The 20,488-nt window shown below is 42.9% G+C and overlaps 1 protein-coding gene across 2 annotated transcripts; it reads left to right on the top strand.

Annotated features, from left to right (window-relative positions):
* Positions 1–7,108: 7,108 nt before the first annotated feature.
* On the top strand, positions 7,109–17,898 carry CLDND1 (claudin domain containing 1). Of its 2 annotated transcripts, none has more exons than XM_082277659.1 (7): positions 7,109–7,156; positions 7,521–7,695; positions 11,373–11,501; positions 11,632–11,926; positions 13,094–13,201; positions 13,575–13,712; positions 13,806–17,898. In XM_082277659.1, the coding sequence occupies exons 4-7, from the start codon at positions 11,638–11,640 to the stop codon at positions 14,024–14,026; spliced, it is 756 nt and encodes a 251-aa protein (XP_082133785.1). In that variant the 5' UTR covers positions 7,109–7,156; positions 7,521–7,695; positions 11,373–11,501; positions 11,632–11,637; the 3' UTR covers positions 14,027–17,898. The 2 variants fall into 2 exon arrangements, with proteins under 2 accessions (XP_082133785.1, XP_082133784.1); XM_082277658.1 differs by having other exon boundaries at positions 11,361–11,501.
* Positions 17,899–20,488: the final 2,590 nt, after the last annotated feature.

Below are 20,488 nucleotides of genomic sequence, written 5' to 3'. Positions count from 1 at the left end.
TAAAAATCAGGTTTAGTTTTACTGATTCTATCTCCATTTTGCATTTTCTGGCTTCAGGTTTTGCTTTTCTTTCAGGTGGAGGGAAGGTAGTTTTCAAGATTCTGAACTTTTTTTTTTTTAGGAAAGTATATTTGTAGTTTGAAGACATTTGAGATTGTACCAGCTCATAAGAAGCCCAGGAACAGTGAATTCAGGTGCCCCAACCTTTATCTATATTCAAAATATTTTGTATAAATTGCTTGTTGGGACAAGTTTGACTTCTCTGAGGCTTGGAGGTTTTCACTTTACTTGTCTGGTTATGATTGTTGTTTTCTGTTTGAAAGTAATTCTCTCATACGAATATATACAGGGAGAAACATTTAAAACTACTATAACCATTCTACCCTGTAGTTGGTTGTTCTTTACCTGTCCCAGGTTTTTCGCTGCCCTGCCAGTGCTCTCCTCCTGCCCTGCAGCCCCACCAGTTCCCCTAGATCTGGAGTGCCCACACTCAGCTCTAGGAATGTATTAGAAACTTCAAGAACAGTTTTCCAGTGTGTCATATACTCTTCTGCAATTTGAAACTTGACTTGATGTTCCCATCCCCCACATAGGCTTCCTTATCAGCCACAGTCCTGGACTCCAGAGCAGCAGTTTGTTCCTTCTCCTTCAGGCTGCACAGCCTGCATGGCTCTTGAGCTGTTCTTATGTACAGCACTCGCTCCTCTTAACGAGCTCTGATTTCTTCCATCTTTCACTCTCAGTATCAGTATTGCTCCAGCTGTGACTTACCTTACAGACAGCCCCTGCAGCGTTGCATAAATCAAATGGAAATTTCATTTTTAAAACTACTGAATTCATTACAGCTTTGTCAGTGCATACTAATTTGAAACCTGCACTATTGGTTTTCATCATCTTTCCTCTCTTCTAAAGATAAATTCATTTTCTCCTTCCTCTCCCTCCCACCAGTGTGTTCACAGACCAGGCGTGCCTCCAGGATTCTCAAAGCTTTGAGGAAATCACCTCCTGGTGCGTGCTCCATCCCCGGGCAGACAGATTGCATCTGTATGTGTCTTCACATGCAAAGAGCAACTCCAAACTGCATGCACAGCAAGTGAGTCCCTCCAGTGCACTCTGGATGCACTCAGATTCATTCTCCCAGTGCTCAGGTTATGTGCTCCTGTGCAGCAGGTGCCTGCTGTGAAATGACTGGCTGCTGGATAGAAGGGTATTTAGGTGGGCACTGTCTCAGCTGTAGATATGCTGATATCTAACAAGTGCCTAGTTATACACAACTGCCTTCCTATCTGTAGGGCACTAGTGGACTCTAGCTGACTATATTTATGGAATGTGTAAGCACTTGCCTAGTGAGTGTAATTCAGCCACCACAAACTCTGAGAAAGGATCAAGGTGTATAAAAACACCCTGGCTAAGATTATTGATTTGTATGCCACAGATGTAAATGTGAACCTGTAAGGAATAACAGGCTAAAAATCATCTTCCCACCTTTTCAAAGTGGGTGTAAGTGTTCACCCTATAAATCACTGTGTCCTCTTCTAAGTAGGAGGCAGTGACTCTGTTTAGTTAATTCACTTATGAATCAGAGTAAAAAAACTTTCCATAGATTTCTAAAATGCCTCGTTGTTATTCTAGGAGTAATCTCCTGCACCTGATTGTCTAAAAGACAATTCTTATTTTCAACGAAATGTAAAAGTCTCTTCTGTGGTGATTAAAGTGAGTAGGTACTGTTGCCATAAGTCTTTTTGTTCATAAGAGACTTGTCACTGGTCAGTTACATATGGATTTGTGTGCCACCTTATTTCTCCCCTGGCAAAGATGGGAGAAGGAAGCACAGAACCAAACTCCTAACACGCTTAGAATCAGGTTGCATTTGAGGGCATTGCAATTTGCATGCAGGAGACATCAAGTGTAAACCTGCAAGAAAACACAGGCTAAAAACCATCCTCTCCCCATCTGAAGAGAAAAAAGAATGCACTGAGTTTTCAGCCAAGACTTGTGTAAAAGAGCCCGAGTAGCTGACAGTTTACAAAAAAAGATATTTGATGAATTCAGTGCAGACATGAGTTTTGCTGATTTTTGCTTATTGCTGCTTCAAGGAATGTGTTTTCAGGTTCGTTTTTTCTTCCAAGAAGCAGTGGGAAATGGAGGCATTCTCTTTCCATCAGTACTAGAACAGGAGATCAGCTGAACCCTACAACAGTTCTGCCTCTCTTGCAAAGGCGGACCTACCTGTTATTTTACTCTGCAGTTAGAAAATAACAGCTTACAAGCAGTTACAAGCTTTAGAAATCAGACACTTCTCTTCCCTCCATCTCACACTACTTCATACTCCTTGAAATTCACTCCTTCCCTCTGCACCTCAGAGCAAACAAAAAAAGTATCTTCAAAAAGCTTAAAGGCATCATAAAGATAAGTTTATGTCTGTGTATTCCTGTGTGTGTGGTTCCTCACTGTGTTGTCTCTCTTTAGATTAACAGCCTTACTCACTAAAATAAAAAATTAAATAGTAAACCTTTTCCAACAGGGACCAACTCTGCTCTGCTGAATTTGCTCTGTATTTCTTGAATGCTACAAGCAGACTTAGGGATGTCACTGCATGTTGCCATATTCCACATGTGACACTTCCTTATCTGAACAGAAGATTTGCAAAGATAATCTAAAGCATGGTTGTGAATAATGAAGTGATCTGTAATTATCCAAGTGGAGCAGCAGCAGGCATACTTGTCAGTAGTCTGGGGTGGTTTTGTGTGATTGTGATTCACTTAGGGCATCATGTAGTTTCTTACTCTTCCCAGAGTTCACTTCCCTGAGATAAAGCCAAGCTATCAAAAATACTGAGTACATGGAAATTTCCCTGATAACACTCCTGCACAGATACTACAGAACGTTCAGGAGGACAGATTCTATCCTCTCCTCATCTTACTCCTGTATTTCCACAGCATTTTCCTCCTCCCAGGCTTCACCAGATACATGTAAACACTTTTCCTGAAAGAATTCTCTTCTGAAGCAACCAGCTTCTGGTTGGCTCAGGTGTATGTTCTTCCATTCGGGATACCCATCTTGTCCAGCCCTTGATGCAGCTCTGAAAAAATGAAGCTTCTGGGTGCTGAGAATGAACTCAACCGTTGTAACCAGGCACTCAGAGCAGGTACTGCGATGGTGGCCCCGCATGTGGCCAGTTCTGCTTTAAATTGTGTGTTGCTCTGATGGTTCTGACTCTCTCAAATGCACCTGTGAGATCTGTCAGGTCCGTGTTTACACCATTCCTTAAATCTTCCTCCTAGGAAGCACTGAGATGTTTCCAAGAGCAGCAAGGGAGAAGCTGTCACGTCTTTGTTCACGGTTCTGTAATGCCTGTGATAGATGTATTATGGTAGGTAGTCACGTAATTTGTGGGAAAAGTATCTGCACAGGAAGTAGGCAGCATTGCCGATTTTGTTTGTTACACACACCACCTCCGCCTTACAAAGTACTGCAATTTCAGGTAGCAAGGTGTGGGTTTGGTTTTCTGTGTTGTTTATATTTTGTTCTTCTTGTTGTTGTTGTTCTACACCCTCTGTTTTACTGATAGTTGAAATGTCATTTTGTTCCAGCTTGTACATGCACTTTTATATAAGAACAGGCAGCTAGATAAAATAAGCTGCGTATCTGTAAATTATTAATAGCGATAAATGCTGAGAAGGACAGAGGTTCGTTTGGCTGTAAAATAAAGTGTAGTAGTTTCTGAATGATTTTACTTAAAAAACATGTAAGAAACAGATTTGCAGACCTAATTAAAAAAGAAAAGAAATCAAAAACCCCACACTAAATCGGCTGCAACTGCCCTACTATGCTATGGCTAGTTGAAGGCAGGCTCAAAAGTAACCACATGAATGCTAACCAAAAGAAGTTTCGTCTCTCAACAAAGAGGAAAAGGTGGGACCTATTCAGGTAAAATTGTGGGCACTGATAGACTGAAATAGTTTCATGCTGAGAGCAGTGGTCTACAAAATGCAGTACAGGAAGAAAATACGTTCGTACACTTAATTTTTAAATATTGCTTATTGTCTTTTGCCGTTTATTTAATCTTTTTTTAATTTCTATTTTTGTGTATGTTTTATAATGTACATTATATATTGGTACTGTAGTACATATGTATAATTCTAAAAAAATATATACATTTAATAGGGGTGCCTGCTCAAAAAGCTTTTACTGAAAAGATGCATGATAAAAAGGTTTGGAGAGCACTGACATAAAGGATGAGTATCATTATAATGCCCCAACGCTGTTCATGTTATTTGGGAGAAGCACATCTAGAAGGTTTTCTCTCTGTGAAAATTATACTACTGTGTTCTGTGCCACAAAAAAAATTAAAGAAAAACAAAGAAGGCAGAAATAAAACCAGGCAAACTGTATAAAGAGGTCTGAGGGGAATTGGAGGGATTTTCTATTCACTCAGGCTGTGGGAAATGCTCACAGATGGTGCCTAAAACTAAACCTGAAAAACTTTTTATTTTATTTAAAACTAAAACTTTTTATTATTACAAAGAGAATATTTGTTGGGGGAGGTGATATCTTGTAAATTAACTAGTAGTTTTGGAAGAAACAGGCAGACTTTTGAACACCTTTTTCAGGTCTGAATCAATAATTCCTGAAGTGAACGTGATATATGAAGAAGGTTTTTTTTTCTTTTTTTGTCTTGTATCAGCTTCATTTAATACAAGTGGTGCCACCTCCTACAAATGCTTACATATTTCCTTAGACTGTGAGAACTAAAATGACACACATTTTGTACTAAACAATTTAATTTTTTTTGCAACATACCAGGGTTTTGGTTTTGTTTGTTTGCAGCACTCTGATGTTAAACTCTCCGTCAATGCCCGAGAACTCAGTAATGCTCCTGATCCAGGTCTGCTATCAAAGAAACTTCACTTTTGCCAAAAGCAGGAATAGCATTTAAGCTATAGCCCTGAGGATTATTCCCTTAGCATTGTTCCCTTTGTGCTTTCCTGTGCACAGTAAAGCAAACCCTTACTTTTAAAACCTTCCCAACTCATCCTGTTCTGTAACTAAACTGATAAAGCAGTGGTTCTGCTGAGGCACATTGAGGAGGTGTGAAAAGAAGAGAAAAAAGAGAAGCGTTGTTGGCAAGGAATGACCCCATGCGTTCATTTGTAACGTTTTTATTGGGTTACTCTTACTATAAGGAAGGGTATTTTTCCAGGGAAAAAAAAAATTCAGGTGGAATCTGTAGAAAGTATTTGATTTTAAGTAAATAAAATGAAAATGCGTCTCTTCCTTCTGGATGCTTTTGAGCAGCTGCACACTTCACATTGATCAGGGCAGATTATGAAAAAGAAGAGGCCACCGTAGCCTAATTTAATAATGGAAGTAGCAATGGCTGCAAAATTTTTCAGAATTGATTTTCATTTTTACAAAATTAGATCTTTTAGGAGAAAACTGTAGACATGCCAGTGTTAGATAATTCACTGCATTTTACAGCAAATGGTTCCTATTCTGCTTTTACAATTTACGTAGTACAATTTACATGGCTTAGAATACACAGGGGTTTTGTTGACTTTTTTTCCTTTTAATGTTTTCTGGCTTCAACCTTTGATAGCTTTTCCAGGTATACAGAAAGAAGTTACTGATTTTTTTTGTTCCCTGTTGCTACTACATGTATTTTATAGTCTTGTGAGTCCTTTCATTTAATAAATTAACTCCTTAAATAAACTCCTCTTCTATAAATAAAATGGACTGCCCTTCTGTGATATATTTCATTAAGAGAGGTTTTCTAATTGCTTAGTGATTTTCATATCCCTTTTCAAGTTTATCTCTATTTTGTCAACATATCAAAACTAGTCATGCTACTTCAGAGCCAGCAGCAATTCTAGATGTGATACTTCTTTCCTTGTTATTTCTCAGTTTATACATCCGTGGTTACGGGAAAGTTGGGGGCTTTTTTGGGGTCACATCTTGGTAGTTGGTACTTCACCAACATTCTTCCTTTTTCATTTTGTGTTTCCCAGGATGAAATCTTATGTCAGGTAAGTATAGCCTCCAGTCTTTGCTTTTAAATTAATGAGCTCATCGATGACCTTATTGAAATGCATGTTTGCTTGTCCCAGCCACGACATGATCAGGTCACCGTGTTCCAGTGCCCTCTCTATGTCATTATTTACCCTTCCCTCGTGTCATCTGTGAGGTTTATCAGCAGTACTCTGCTTTCTTCCAGGCCGTCAATAAAGATGTCAAGTATTTTAGAGTCCAGGATAAATCCCAGACAGACCGCAAAATATGTCTTTCTACACAGTTTTATTATGAAGTGTTGCTGAGACAGCTCCATGTTCCAGAAAGGTGGGGCATATAGACAGAAATGTCTTTCATTAAATACAATTTCTAATAATTTTTTTAATTAAAAAAGTAATGTTGCACCAAATCTGAGAAGTTTCTTCTGTGACTGTTTTTCACCTTTACATCCTACTTTCTTACCTTGCTGCAAAAATGCTTCCTGGCTGTTCTGGCGGAGGAGTTGATCAGGATAATTCCCCAGAAGTCCTCAGAGCGTGAAAGCCTCGGATGATTCTGGGGGTTTTTTCTGAATATTTGTTTGCTTGTTTGGAGGTTTGTAAAACCAAGACTGGGTGGGCTGGTCTCTCAAACAGGGGAATTGTTAACCACTTTTAAGAGCCCTCTTGTCATTTCCGTGGTTTCGTGTACCAGGGATGGAGGGAAACGTCCAGTTTGAGGCATGGAGCCAGTGTTACCAAATTTTTTTTGCAATTTTTACTGGGTTTTTTTCCCCCTTCCATGTTTTCCCAAGTCATTCACCCAGACTATCATGTCACCATTTTTGACAAGCGATCAAGAGAAACAGAAAAAACTAGAAAGGAGGTTGTAGCCAGGTGGAGATCGGCCTCTTCACCCAGATAACCAGCGATAGGACGAGAGGCCACAGTCCCAAGCTGTGCCGGGGAGGTTCAGGCTGGACACGAGGAGGAATTTTTCCCCAGAACGGGTGATGAGCCATTGCAAAGGGCTGCCCGTGGGGGCGGGGGCCGGCGCCCGGCGCCTCCGGAAGGGGGCGGCAGAACTACATCGCCCAGCGTGCCCCGCGCGGGCGGGCGCGGCGGGCGGAAGCGAGGCCGGGCCGGGTGCGAGGCGGCGGCGATGGGCGGTGGGTGCCGGGCCGGGCCGGCGCTGAGGGGGACGGGGCTGAGGGGGGAAGCGGGGCTGAGGGCTCGGGGTGCTCCCCTCGGGTTTGCTGCCGGCCCGCGGCTGTCGCCCCCCGCGCGGAGCTGGCGCCTGGGAGGCCCGAGACCCCCAGGGGCGGTCGCGCTCCGTGGGGATGCCCGGCCGGCCCGGCCCGGCGCTGGGCTGGTCCTGCAGGGACAGGTTCTCTTGGCCCGAGGGCTTTTCAAGTAATTTCACCTCTCCAGCTTACCTTTTTTTTCATTAATGATAGCACTGGGAGATGTCTGTCAAGTAATTTCAGAGTGAAATGATGATGTCCAGCCATTCGGTTTGCTCTCTTCTTGTAGATCACTTGTGAACTGGTGGTGTGGAAGAAGCTGAATGAATGGAACAGTCGGGGCAGAAGGGAGATTTGTGTTTCATGCTGTCCACTGGCCACAGGACACAAACAACACTGTGCCTCTGAAGCCATCTGGAAGCATTGGAGCTGTGTGTCCTGAGGGGCTCTGTGCATCTCTGAAGGTAAGAAAGTGTTTAGTAGCAATCTTTCCTAACATTTTGTTGCCCTGAACATCGATCGGACGATCCTGTTTGGTGCTGTTTGCAGCCCTCTCCCCTTATTTGCACCCTCTTGTAGGCCTTCTGCCTAATCGCTTTTTGACTGCAAGCATGTTTCCTGAGAGAATGCCAGCCAATGCAGCCGTCCTTTTTTTGTGGTGTCCCGTAAAAGGAGTTTCTTAAATGTGGTGGCCCACTGTTAGCTGGAAGGAGTGACAGCAGTAACAAGATAAAAATGCATGGTTTTGTATTCCCTTCTGCCATGGTACAGTAACTTCTTACAAAGACTGTCCAGTCTTCAGTCTTAGAGTTGATTTTTCGCCAGAATACTTGCTTTTGTTCTGTTCTCTGTTTTTCTTTCCTGACTCTACTAACTTGCCCCCTTTGTTTTTACCTTCTTTGAAATGCATGCAGTCTAGTCATTCTATTGACTATTGCTTCCAGTCTGGCCTTTGCCTTCTCTATTTTGAGCTTTTTTCAAAAATTTTCTTTTTTGAAAATTTAAAAATTTTTAATGTGCCTCATGTCTTTTAAAAAATGAATATAATCGCAGTATCTTGTAAAGCACTTTCGCCTGTTTGTAACCATCTAGTGTCTTAAATTCATTGCATAGCTTAGTGTCAGCTGCAACTTGTTTGGAATAGCTTCTCCTGTTAGACAGAAATGTGCTGTCAGAGCTATAAGAACAAACCTGTTAAAACAGTGAAGGCTCTTGTTGACAGCCTATGGAGAAAAAGCATTTTTATTTGTTATCAATCTTTGTCTTTATAATTTTATATTTATAATTTATAATTTGGTAGCAGTAATGTTATTTTTTCATAAGCATCTCCTACACGTTGTTCTGCACAGAATCTTTTGCAAAGTGTGGCATTAATCCCATAAACACACAGTGTGTTTCTTCGTGGTGTTCTCCGATAACTATTTCTTACTGGCTGTGCTCGCTGTTCCCTTTGAGCTCTGCCTGGCCCTGGCAGGATGGTTCTCTCTTTTGAAAGGACACCTCATTTAAGGGGGAGTGTGTCTCCTGTAAATGAAGATGCAGTGGATATGCACAGTGAATGGGCAGGGTAGTCAAGTCTACTCCATTGGCAGGAAAAACTGGTTCAAGCTTTGCATAAAGTGTTGTAGAGTTCTTCATCTTTTCTGTAAGTAGTTGCAGTGTTAGGCAGAAGCATTGAGGGAACCTTTATTGTAAGGAACTGAGGGTCCACTCTTGCCTTGTCACTGTCCTGTCCATACTGAAAGTCATTTGGGGAAAAATGCCACACAAAGCCGCCCACTAGATTTTGGGGTCTGTAGCCCCCTCGGCTGCTCTCTACCCCTGCCTGCAGTTACATTACAAGGATTGAAAGTCAGTAGATTGCCATGTCCCTTTTACCAAGTGGATAATGAACACTGGGCAATGCTTTAATTTGCTACTTGGTGATTAAGCCTTCATTTTGCTTATGAACTGTTCTTGGTTGCCAGCTGACATCAACTCTGCCGTGTTCACAGCACACCAGCACACAGAAGGCTGGTCAGAAATGTGTAGTTGTTTTTTAATGGTGATCTGGTAGGGATACTGCCAGCACCAGTGTTCTGCACCTGGCAGCCAGGGATATGTAGCTGAAAGTAAGACTTTTGGGGCACTTCTTTTCTTTCTCTGTGTTCGGTATAAATTTGATAGGGCTTTGTCAGCATTTATATTGAAAGGCAGTGACAGCAGATCAGCAGCCCAATAATGTCCTGGTTACATTCTTTTTCACCAGACACTACTCTGAGGATGGAGCTTGGGGGTTTTTGTGATCCTTCCACCCAGAGAGAGCCCTTTCTAAAGAGAGGAGTCTGTTGCACAGAGTTTCTCATGCAGTAGATCGCAATATAGTGGAAAATCCAGACCAGCCTGTTCTGCTGCTTGCTCTGAGAGTGATCTACTCAGCTCTGAGCTCAGCTGGGCAGAAGCTTTGGCCCTGGAGGTGCCACTTGCCCTGTTTGCTTCGGGGGCAGTATGTGAAGGGGAAAGGATCCCTCAGTTAGCTCAGTAGGTTATGAATGGTGGGGTCAGATCTATACAGCAACTTGTTCTTCCTATCCTGTTCATCCCATGTCCTGTGTACCTTGAACAAGATGCTGGGATATCAAAGGAGAGTACAAATACATAAACAGGAATTAAACACTGCACAGAGAATTTGCTTCCAAGTCTGCGCTTAATTCTATGTTTTCTACATAAATAAGCCCGGATACGGTGTGTTCTCCCTCTCAATATTTCTATTAACTTACAAAAGTTTACAGCTTGTAGATTATTATTTAAGTACAGTTGTGGTATGCGAACTTGGCAGTATTTTGAATGGGTGTTTCTTGTCAGTTCACCAAAAATCAGTTCTATTCTTTCTCATCACTAAGGATGCCGTTCAAGGATGGATATTGCAGAGTGTGTGCCTCATTTAATATGGAAATGAAGCATAGGAAATGATATGGGAACACATTTCTCCTCCTTGTTAGCCAGTTTCAGACAAATACAGGAGCAGATGGAGGGGAAAAGAAATAAGAATGGTATTGTTAACGGCAAACATTGATGCCTTTGAAATTCCCTTCTTTAATTTGCATCTTGTTTTCTAGTTCAGAATTTCTTACTGACAAGTCTGACTTGAGGCTCTGGTGTTTTTCCTGGTGAATGCTGAGGTTTAAGGCACTTGCTGTTTCCAGTTGCGGTTCATTAGTTGCAAAGAAACTAGACCAAAATATTTTGATCAAAGTGTGTGGGAGAAGGGAGGTAGAGCCAGCAGTAGACAAGAGCTGATTAGATAGTAGCTCCTGCCACCAGCCTACCTCTAGCTGCTGAGCTAGTTTCAATTTTTTTTTTTTTCTGGCAAGTGCATCAAGCCTGATTCATAATAATCCATAAATTTCATCAAGCACACAAAACACGTGAGAACAACTGGCATCCGAGAGGAGTCCTCTGGTGTATTGCAGCCACAGAACATTTCTTGTATTACCAATCACTTGCTCATTAAAGTCATGGTATTGTCATAAGCATAAGCATGTGTGGTATTTGTGTTCTCCCCACGCCTCCTTTGACCGTGAATCTGTGCCATTTGGGGGCAGGACCCCACAAAGGAGGGCATAAATGACCCCTAAGAGAGGGACGCAAAGTCCTTGCGGCAGCATATGAAGGCCTTTCAGTTTTGTCACCTTGTTCCCATGGAACAGGGCACCCCTCTGCATTGTTCCAGGTCTCCAAAAAATACCATGGTATGTATTGTGGCATTACTGCAGCATTTATCGTGATTTCCAGATTTGTCTTCCAATGCTTCCTTCATGTTCTGCCTCTAGTGCAAACATTTCTAGTGCTACATTTCTCTCTTCCCTAAAGGCATTCCAGCACCTTGGCATGGCTGCCCTTTGTGAGCAGTCTGGAAGAGCTTTTTCGTCATGCCTGTGGTTCTTATCTTTGCTGTAAACACAAGCTGTGAAAGTCTTATGGGGTGGCAGGCTAAAAATAACTTCCACCCTTGGTAATCTCTTAAGGAAAGATAAGTCTTCTTCCTGGGCGTTGTGGATGGAGTCTCTGACGTTGCCTACAATCATGATCACAAATGGCAGGGAGCTGTGTCATCTGCTTTGGAGATGAGTTGATGTTGTTCTGTCAGTTGCTGTTTCAGGGAGAGCAGCCAGTGCGGTGTGACTGGGAGAGCACACTTTCCAGGATATTATCCCTGCTTGGAACTTGAAGACCCAGTGGATGCTGGCCAGCACTGTAGATTTGCTCCGTGTTCCTTTGATTCTGGCAGGTAGGGAAAGGAAGGCATGCATACCCTGAGGGGGTGTTGCAGAAGGGGGCTGATGCCACGAGTTTGGCACTGCTGGGATAACTTTGTGCTTCCAGAAGCGTTGCTCACTTGTCCCTGTGTCCCCACCCAGGGTGCCATGATGGATAACCGGTTTGCTACCGCGCTGGTGATCGCCTGCGTGCTCAGCCTCATCTCCACCATCTACATGGCAGCCTCCATTGGCACCGACTTCTGGTACGAATACCACACCCTGTCCCCAGCTGAGAATGTGAGTGAAGCTGGTAGAAGCATCTGGGAGGAGTTTGTCAGCAAAGATGCAGATGAGAAGACCTACACAGATGCGCTCTTCCGGTGCAACGGCACGGTTGGACTGTGGCGGAGATGTATCACTGTACCCAAAAACTCTCACTGGTACAGCCCACCAGGTACCTCTGGAGCCATTATCACTTCCCTAGCTTGCCTGGGGTGCTAACTTCCTCAGAACACTTTGTTCCTCCAGAAGGTTTATTTCTAGCTTATGTTTTGGTTAGTTGGTTTTTTAATAAAGACAGTCCAGATTTTTAAAGAGGCAAAGGGCAAAATGGTCTGTGGCTGTCAGTGCTGCAGCTTCTGGTTTTGACACATGATACTTGATCTAAATTTAATCTCACAAGCTTGATTTTTATTTTGCCTCAGCTGTCCAGTTGGGGCTACATTTATAGTTGCTCTCCCAGTTACTGTGTTTAAGGACACATCCTGGGATCCAGCAATGGAATAAAGACACTGCTTTATCAAGGAGGCACTCGTTGCTTTTAGCTAGTCATTCACTTTGTTCATCATCACATCAGCACATCCTGGATTCCTTGAACGGATATGGAGTGAAATATTTGTATGATTTTTCAAAATCATTGGAGGATAAAATGTGTGGTAAACAATTATTTTAATTGCTTCAAGGTCGATTTTGGGTACTTAGTGTATGTGTGAACATCTTCATTTGGAAATCTCTAAAAGATGTACTTTCAGATACATTTCTGGAGGAAAAAAAACATTACATGAAATACTTTTTTTTTTCGTCTCATGAAAATGCTTATTTTGGAAGACACTTAAACCAGTTCTGCTCAACAGTATTCTCAAAGAAAAATCTGAGGTAGAAATTTAATATAAAGAAGCAAATCCTTCATATTTAAATAGGCCTTTTTATCCCTCTTTTGATGTAACTGTTAGTATGAGACTGCATTCTGTGTGTGGAGATAAGCACAGTTTAGTTAAGGGACCCTGAGCACAAGAATATGTGGCAACATACATCATATGCCACCACATTTCTTTCCCAGTCTGTTACACATGGCGTAGTTCTCTGTGGATAATCCAGGGAAGCTTGAAGATTCTACACGTTGGAATGCTGTCCCTTAGTGTAGTACCTTGTAACAGCCATGCTATGTCAACTACATCATAGGAAAGCATCTACAGATCTGTTTGGAGAGGTAATTTTTTCTCACAAAGGGAACTCAGAGGAGCTTCCTAGCTCAAATCATTGGGAAAGGAGGATTTGAAAGGGGAGGAGGAGGGTTGAGGGAAGACACCTAATGGTAACTTTTTCTTTTTTCCACCCCCAGAAACCGATATGACTACAAACTGCATCAGTTTCTCGCTCTCTGATCAGTTTGTAGAAAAGTACATAGAGCCTGGAAATCACAACAGTGGCACAGATTTGAATCGGACTTGTAAGTGTCTTTCAGTTCTGGCAGATAAGAAAGTAGAATTAAAAAAAGATGTTTCTCAAATACAGTCAACAGCGAGGAAAGCTTCTGTGTCTTGCTTGCCATTTACTGTTTTTTACAGTAGCACAGGCAGTAGGTCAGAAGACATAAATGTGTTAGCAAGGGTTTTGCCTATGAATTTTTTGCACAGGAGTTTTTGAGTTAACAAATTAAGTTCTTTATGCTTCAATGGAGTCTTTGGTCCTCTTTAGCTATGAATGTGGAATGTCTGATGAAGCAGAAACAGCAGGGTAGAAGGGAATGTAAGATGGTGGGAGGAGATCTGTTTTTAGCACACCTTCAGCAAACTTGAGGTGTGTGTTTCTTTCACATGCAGATCTCTGGCGATTGCAGTTTCTCCTGCCCTTTGTCAGCATCGGCCTCATGTGCTTTGGGGCTCTGATTGGGCTCTGTGCTTGTGCCTGTCGCAGCCTTTACCCAGCCATTGCCACTGGAGTCCTGCATTTCCTAGCAGGTAAGTGTCCCGCCATCCTCCTCCAGAAGCTGAGAGTACCCCCTGGAGCACTCCATGGGTGAGCTCACTGTGCTTTGCTGCTTCCTTCCCCAGGGCTGTGTACACTGGGCCTCGTTGGCTGCTATGTAGCTGGGATTGAGCTGCTCCATAGGAAGCTGCCTCTGCCAGAGGATGTGAGGGGTGAATTCGGCTGGTCCTTCTGCCTCGCCTGTGTGTCCGCACCTTTGCAGTTCATGGCAGCTGCTCTTTTCATCTGGGCAGCTCGCACCAACAGGAAGGAATTCACCCTCCTGAAAGCCTACCGTGTGGCATGAGTGCTGCTACTGCAGTCTGGGGTTTCCATGTTAGAGCCTCTTCTCCCCCAGCCCTTACTACTTTTTTCTTTTAGTCAGAATTTTATCATGTACTGCATGCTTCTTGCCAGTCGACAATTTAGCCTGCAGGCCCTGAAGACAAAGACCTCTGGGCTAAATGACCGAACCCTGCCAGAAGTCTGCAGAACTTTAACAGGTTTTTTAATTGGGTTTTTTTAAGAATTGTTATTATTTTTTAAACTACATTTGGTTGTTGACAGTTCCCCTTAGTTAGGTGTACAGGCCCCTTCCTAATTTTATTACCCTGTCAGCCTGGAGAAAATAGAAGTGGTGTTGTGAGGTGGAAGAGAGATAGGAAAAGGTGCAGGTATGCAAGAATGGGAACTTCAGTGCACAAATAGTACATAATGAGGAGCTGTCTGCCATGTGACTGAAGCTGGCAGTACCTACAGGGAGCACCCGAGAGACATGGGGGAATTCAGAAACCTCTGTTAAGAAAATACTGTAGCTAAATCAGTCTGTAGCTCAGATCTGGGTCTCCTGTTGTCACTAGTTTGCTGTGTTTTGTGGCATCTGCCAAAACAGCTGGAGGGAGAGCAGGCAGCTGTGGCAGTGCCTGTACAGCACACCCTCCTGAATGCACACTCTGCACTTGCTTCTGCCAAGGAGTGGGATAAGATGGCCCTCATGGAGCTCTGTCCTGCTGTAGCTCCACTGCTTCCAGGACCCAGGCTAGTTTGGTATCTGCACTACATGTGATTGTGCACTCTACTCTTAATTTGTGGTGCTTTTGCTTGATGTGGAATAAGGCTTCTCTTTTGTTGAAAATTACTTCATCACAAGTTTTTTGGTTTTAATTTGATTTAGTGTATGTGTGTATATGTACATATATAAACTTAACTTTTTTTAAACCTCACCTGTTTATCCTTTATAGCACACAACAGGGTTTTTTTAAAAGGTGCTGTTCTTTCCCCATCTTGTTTAAGTTAAATAATAATAATAATAATAATAATAAAGACTCAGAAATTTTCAGCTTTGCATGAATCTGATGGGAGGGTAAGGGAATGATCTAGACCGGATTTTACTTGGGGAAAGAGGAGCCAGTGTCTAGATCATTCTCTCTTTTCATGGAAGTATCACCAGAAACCATGACATTAGATTGGATTTTTTTAAATTAAATTCTTGGACTCCCGCTAACTTTAAAATTTTTTCCTGCTCATCACTGGTGGTCACAACAGCTCATTAATTCAAAAATGTTATATTTATTCTAAATCACTGCCACTCTAGCCAGACTGGGTGACATGTCATATCTAGGAAACAATGTTCCAAGACTAAACTGTTTAATTCTGAGGCCTTAGCTCACCTTGTTTCCTTACTTCAGGCTTAATAAAAGAAGTATGCCTTAGGAGAAATAATTCCTGACAAAACAACTGATGGCAAGGATTCTGTGGGACTCTGGTGATGAGAATGATACAGAAATAGGCATTTTTATCTCATGGCTGTTTTTCTATTGTATTTTGTGCCTTTGTGCTTTTTTTTTCCTAGTAGGTGTTTCTACCCAAGCTATGTTTGCTGGATCAGCAAACAGCCCTAGTCATGATTTCCCTGAAGATCAGATATAACTGCTTGTGTAATTTCTTTTATTTTTTCTCTCCAGTGTGTGATAGGCTTCTTCTATTATCATTCTTGGAATCTTTATGAAGTAAAACAGAGATGATGATGAAAACCAGAGTCACTGAAAAAGCAGTGGCAGGTCATTCAAGATAATCCTCTTTCTCCTGCTGTTGAGTAGTTTTTTATTTTCCTCCTTAAACAGCCCCTTTCTCTCCCTATGGTGTCTGGGCTATTTGTAACCTCGTGAGAGGGGATGTGGTACTTTTGTGCAGTATCTGAGAGTAAATGAAAATCCGTGCTGCCTGATCTGTATGATAAGGTGCTTTTTCAGAGTAATTATCCTGACTTAGATAGATAAGGCCTAACTGCTCAGCTTGTCATGTTCCTCATTTGCTAGAATTACTAGGGCATGCAAGCCTCAGCTTGGGTCAAAAGGACTGAAGTTGCTATTCTGCAGTTAGAGAGGAAACACTGCTGCTGATTTTATCTAGTACAGTTTATGAGTTTTTTTCCTTTTTTTTTCAGGAGCTGGCAGAATATTTGTTTTATGTGATTTTAATCTGAGCAATGGAAATCCTGTGCCCTCACTCTCCTCTTGTATGGGACACTTATTTTTCTGAAGTGTGAATCTCAGTTGTCAAATGTTGACTTTCTTGCCTCCAAAAGAAGAAATGTAATAGGGAGAAAAGGGGATGTTAGAGGTGCTGTCAGTCCTTTCTTCATCATTTTAAATACCAGCAAAACCAAGATTGCCTGCTTGTGTCTATGCCTGAGACAAATGTTTCTGGTTTTCTCTGCCCAGAAATGAAGAAAAGAGGCTTTAATTGAGTCTTGATTTGGACCATTTTAACTGAGGGTCACCTTTCAGATTTGGTGGGGGTTTTTTCTGTTTTGCCCTTGTGTAAAGTTTTCTTCATCAGAGTGGATCTTGGTGAGAGGCAAATCTCACCCAGAAAGAGGGCTGGCCCTCTCTGGGGTGGGGGATCTGTGTATCAGTATTCTGCTTTGTAAATGTGTGTTTTGCTCAAGGTGAGCAAAAGGGAGCAAGAAGAGTTCTTGGACTGCTGGCTTGGGTCCACTAAATGGCATTGGATGGCAGAACAACAGAGGAGATACTGAGGATGGAGTAATTCTGTGAAAGAGGTGATTAAACACATTAACAAATAATGAGAGACCCCAAGTGTGTGACACAGGCTCTTCACACTGACAGAGCCTCATGCCTTGTTCAGAGGCTGCATTCAAGAGGAACTTGAAGCGTGTGTGTGTCTTTGTGGTCACATACATGTGTGCAAATGCAGACACCCTTGCTCAAAAAACTGAGGAGTGCTTCAGCTTGGGAAGATAAAAGGCTCTATTTGTATTTCTCAGTATTTTGTGGTCTGGCTGTGCAGTATGTTTGCAGATACTGGTTCAGTGCTGAAGGTAGGGATGAGGCAGATACAGCTAGATGAAAATAGGTGAAGAAAGGGGGTGTTGTGGGTCTGTGTGCACAGGGAAAATGGCACACATCTCTAACACTTGTATGTGCCGGTGCAAGTGAAGAGAAGGAATATCAAAGGAAAAGGAGAAACGGGGAATCTGGACTGAGCGTGAGAAGTGAGGACTCTTGGCGCTACATGTGAGCAAGCTCCCAGAACTCCAGCATGAATTCCCCACATGGTATTTCATAGCCAGGATAGCAAAGGCCATCTGCTCCTGTACCACTCACAGCTCCATCACAGTGGTGGCTTAAGTGGGTGAATTGTCCTCTTGTGCTTATGAGAAGCACCTAAGCATTCTGTCCCCCAAATCTGAGGTCAGCAAGCTGCATTTCAAACATGCTGCTTATGACACTGTTTCTTCCTCACAGGCTTGGGTTTGTTTTCCTGCTGACTCTGTGAAACCTCTGGGAAAGCAGGACTAGCAGAAACTTTCACAGATCAATAAAGTTTTTAGTCTAGGTAGCAGCCTCTTATTTTCTTTCTTCAGATGGATGTTTTCCCCATTCTGTCCACATGCTCCAGTAGTTCTGAGAAGGGACTGATAAATGAAGCTGCAAAGAGGGGGTTTATTGTGTCTGTAAGGACAGCTCCTGCTGGTGGTAGAGATGGCTGAATATAGAATAGTCAATCCCACTTCCTTGCTTTAATAAAAGAGTAGGAAAAAGAAGTATAGAGCAGACACAAAAGATTGGTTTGTTGTGTAATAGGGACAGTTCGCCGTATACAAAAGTAAAGATACATTTTGAGTGCAAGTGGCTGAAGATGATCCAAGAGTCCCTTCTAAATCTTGTTATGCCAGAGACTATGTGTCTTGATCTGGTTTTCCTTCTGGATCATGCTGGCCAGGTGATCCTTTCCTCAGAGAAGGTCTGTTGCAGTCTTTTTGCTATGGTGATAGTGAATGCCTCCTCTCTCCTCATCTAAAATGCTCTGAAGTATTTTTTTGAGGAAGGTGTTTGGATTTTGGGCTGGTTTTTTTGTTTTGTTTTGTTCTGATTTTTGCCACTTAGGCCTGGCACCAAGTTATATACCAGCTTGCAGTCAGTCTCTTGCAGTATTGTTCTGTCATTCAAAGCGATGACTTCTGAAAAGCTCTTTCCTACTCTCCAGCATTGTGTGTCCTCAGCCAGCACCTGTTACTCAAAGAAAAATTCTGAAATGTCAGCAGCTTGTTATCATTACATCTCAGACTGACTATCCAGCCCTATTTGTGTGTATTTCCTGCTTGAGTGAATTCTATGTCTGAACAGAGAGGATAACATCTTGAAGCTGCTTTTTTTTTTTTTCTCATTACCTCAGGAATAGCTGGAGTTTGTGCTATAGAACTTATTTATAAACTGGTTTCAGATAGGAGAGGATCAAAAGTTTGCATGTTTGCTGTTAACTTTTCTATTGCTGTAGAATATTGTCCTGTGTTTTTAAACCATGGCTTTCAGGACTACGGAGTGCCAAGTGAAGCCTATGTTCAATTCATGGTTCAGATACATGGCAGTGGAACAGTAGATTCTCCATAACTGGAAGATTGCATAGGTGTCTGGATATAGCAATAACAGCCACATGCAAAATTAACATTTAACAAGCACTTGTCTGCCTACTGATACAGGCCAAGCCTTTATAAAAACCAATGAGCACTGAAAAAACCTGAAACTAATAATATATTCCACCCCCTTGTCTCCTCCTTCCTTCTAAATTTACCCCTCTTAAAAATAGCCATAGGGACAGTGTTTTATTTATTCCTCAGGTTAGAGCCATGAGTGTCAGATGTCTCTGCTCCATGCTTTCTGTGTACAGACAAAGCTAAAGATGATGGTGATCATGACAATACCTTTGTGAATTCCCTGAGAACCTTATTTTCAGAGACTTTGCCTGTGAAAAACGTGTATAAGAGCACCAAAGGTGGCCACCTGAAGTGTTTACACTAACGTTGATTTCATTGTTGATTGAATCCACCGGTTGATCACCAAGTTGGTGTGTTTTGGAGCACTGGCTGGGTGAGAGCAGGAGTGTGCTGGACTGGCATTGCAGAGTAAGTGCTAATTTTCTGTGGTGCCTCAGCTTTGCCAGAGCCTTCCTGCATGCTGGTGTTTTTGATAGCAGATGCTGGAGAACTGGTTCCACAGCCTTTCCAAATCTTTCCTGGGTCTCTCCCTTACCCCATTGCTAATTCCCTATTTTAAACAAACTGCTTGTGTGGGTGATTCTGTGGTCCCAGTGACTTCACTCAAGTCATTTCTCCAGCCCTCATAAAATTGCTTTGATTACGAAAGGGGTAGAGTTCTTCTTCCCCACAAATCACTTCTGCTTTCTGAATGCTTTCTGGGGCTGTAGCAGTAGTTTCTTCTGCAAACAGATCCCTTTTGTCTTGTGCTGAAGTGACCCATTCAACCAGCGGCTTTGATTTGCATTTTGATGTTTACTTCCACACAAAACAACAGCAGCAGTGGTGCAAAACCACGGTTTCTGCCCAGTGCTGGGACTGGTTGGGTTCACTAAAGGTCTTGGAGTTCTGGAAGGTGGTTACCCATCCACGAATGATGAGGATGTCACGAGCGGTGTCAGTAGCAGGATGGTGCTGGCAGAGGCACCCCAGTGTCCCAGTGCAGAACGGGGAGGCGAGGCAGGAGAAGCTGCTGAACTGGCTCAGGCTGCAGTGGGAAGTGAGCAGCCCTGGAGAGTGCGTCCCAGGCTCTGGAGCAGCTTCACCATTCTGCTTGAGCCACCGCAGACCTGCGCGGGAGCAGCCCTGGGACAGCTGTATCAGTGGTGTGAGGGACAGCATGAACACGCTCTAGGATTTCCTCTGCGCCGCGGGGCTTGAAGGGGAGGCTGCAGCAGCCAGGGCTGTCCTCTGCTGGGAGCACAAGGAAGTGTGCAGCATTATGGGCAGAGGAAGCCAAACCTGTTCTGCAGGAGATAAGTGTGCTTTACCTCCAGCCGCCTTTGTGAGCTGACGGGAGTGGCATCATCCGGGTGGCAAACTTGTTACTGCCATTCTGTGTCTCCTCGCTTCCTTCTCCCAGCTCCTGAATCTCCCCTTCCTGATTCTCCCCTCTTTGTTCTCTCTCTTTCACCACAATATATGAACTAGTTACTCACTTCAGAGGCACTTTGGGCCATCCTTGGAGGACGTTAAATTTGTCCACATCCCTATTCCACAACCAGCTGGGTGCGTCTGGAAGCCTAAAACCAGCTAATTGGAAATGTGAGGCAGAGGGACATGTTGGGGCATGCAACTACAGCCACTGGCACTCAATTTAACATGGCCTGAATGCTGTTGGCTCTGCCTGCCAGGTGCTCATTTTACAGTTTAAACTCTCTGCATCCAGTGTTTACACAATGAGAAATAAGAGCTTAATTTGCAGTAAAA

The sequence above is a fragment of the Coloeus monedula genome, assembly GCF_965178545.1.
Source record: "Coloeus monedula genome assembly, chromosome: 3".
Taxonomy (NCBI): domain Eukaryota; kingdom Metazoa; phylum Chordata; class Aves; order Passeriformes; family Corvidae; genus Coloeus; species Coloeus monedula.
Note: the sequence above shows the minus strand (reverse complement) of the source record. Positions and strands in the feature narration are given on the sequence as shown.

Excerpts from the sequence above, each read along its gene's own strand:
- CLDND1 (XM_082277659.1), top strand. The coding sequence starts at position 11,638 with ATGATGGATAACCGGTTTGCTACCGCGCTGGTGATCGCCTGCGTGCTC. Across the intron at positions 11,927-13,093 it reads TCACTGGTACAGCCCACCAG|AAACCGATATGACTACAAAC; the intron begins GTACCTCTGGAG and ends TTCCACCCCCAG. Across the intron at positions 13,713-13,805 it reads AGTCCTGCATTTCCTAGCAG|GGCTGTGTACACTGGGCCTC; the intron begins GTAAGTGTCCCG and ends TTCCTTCCCCAG.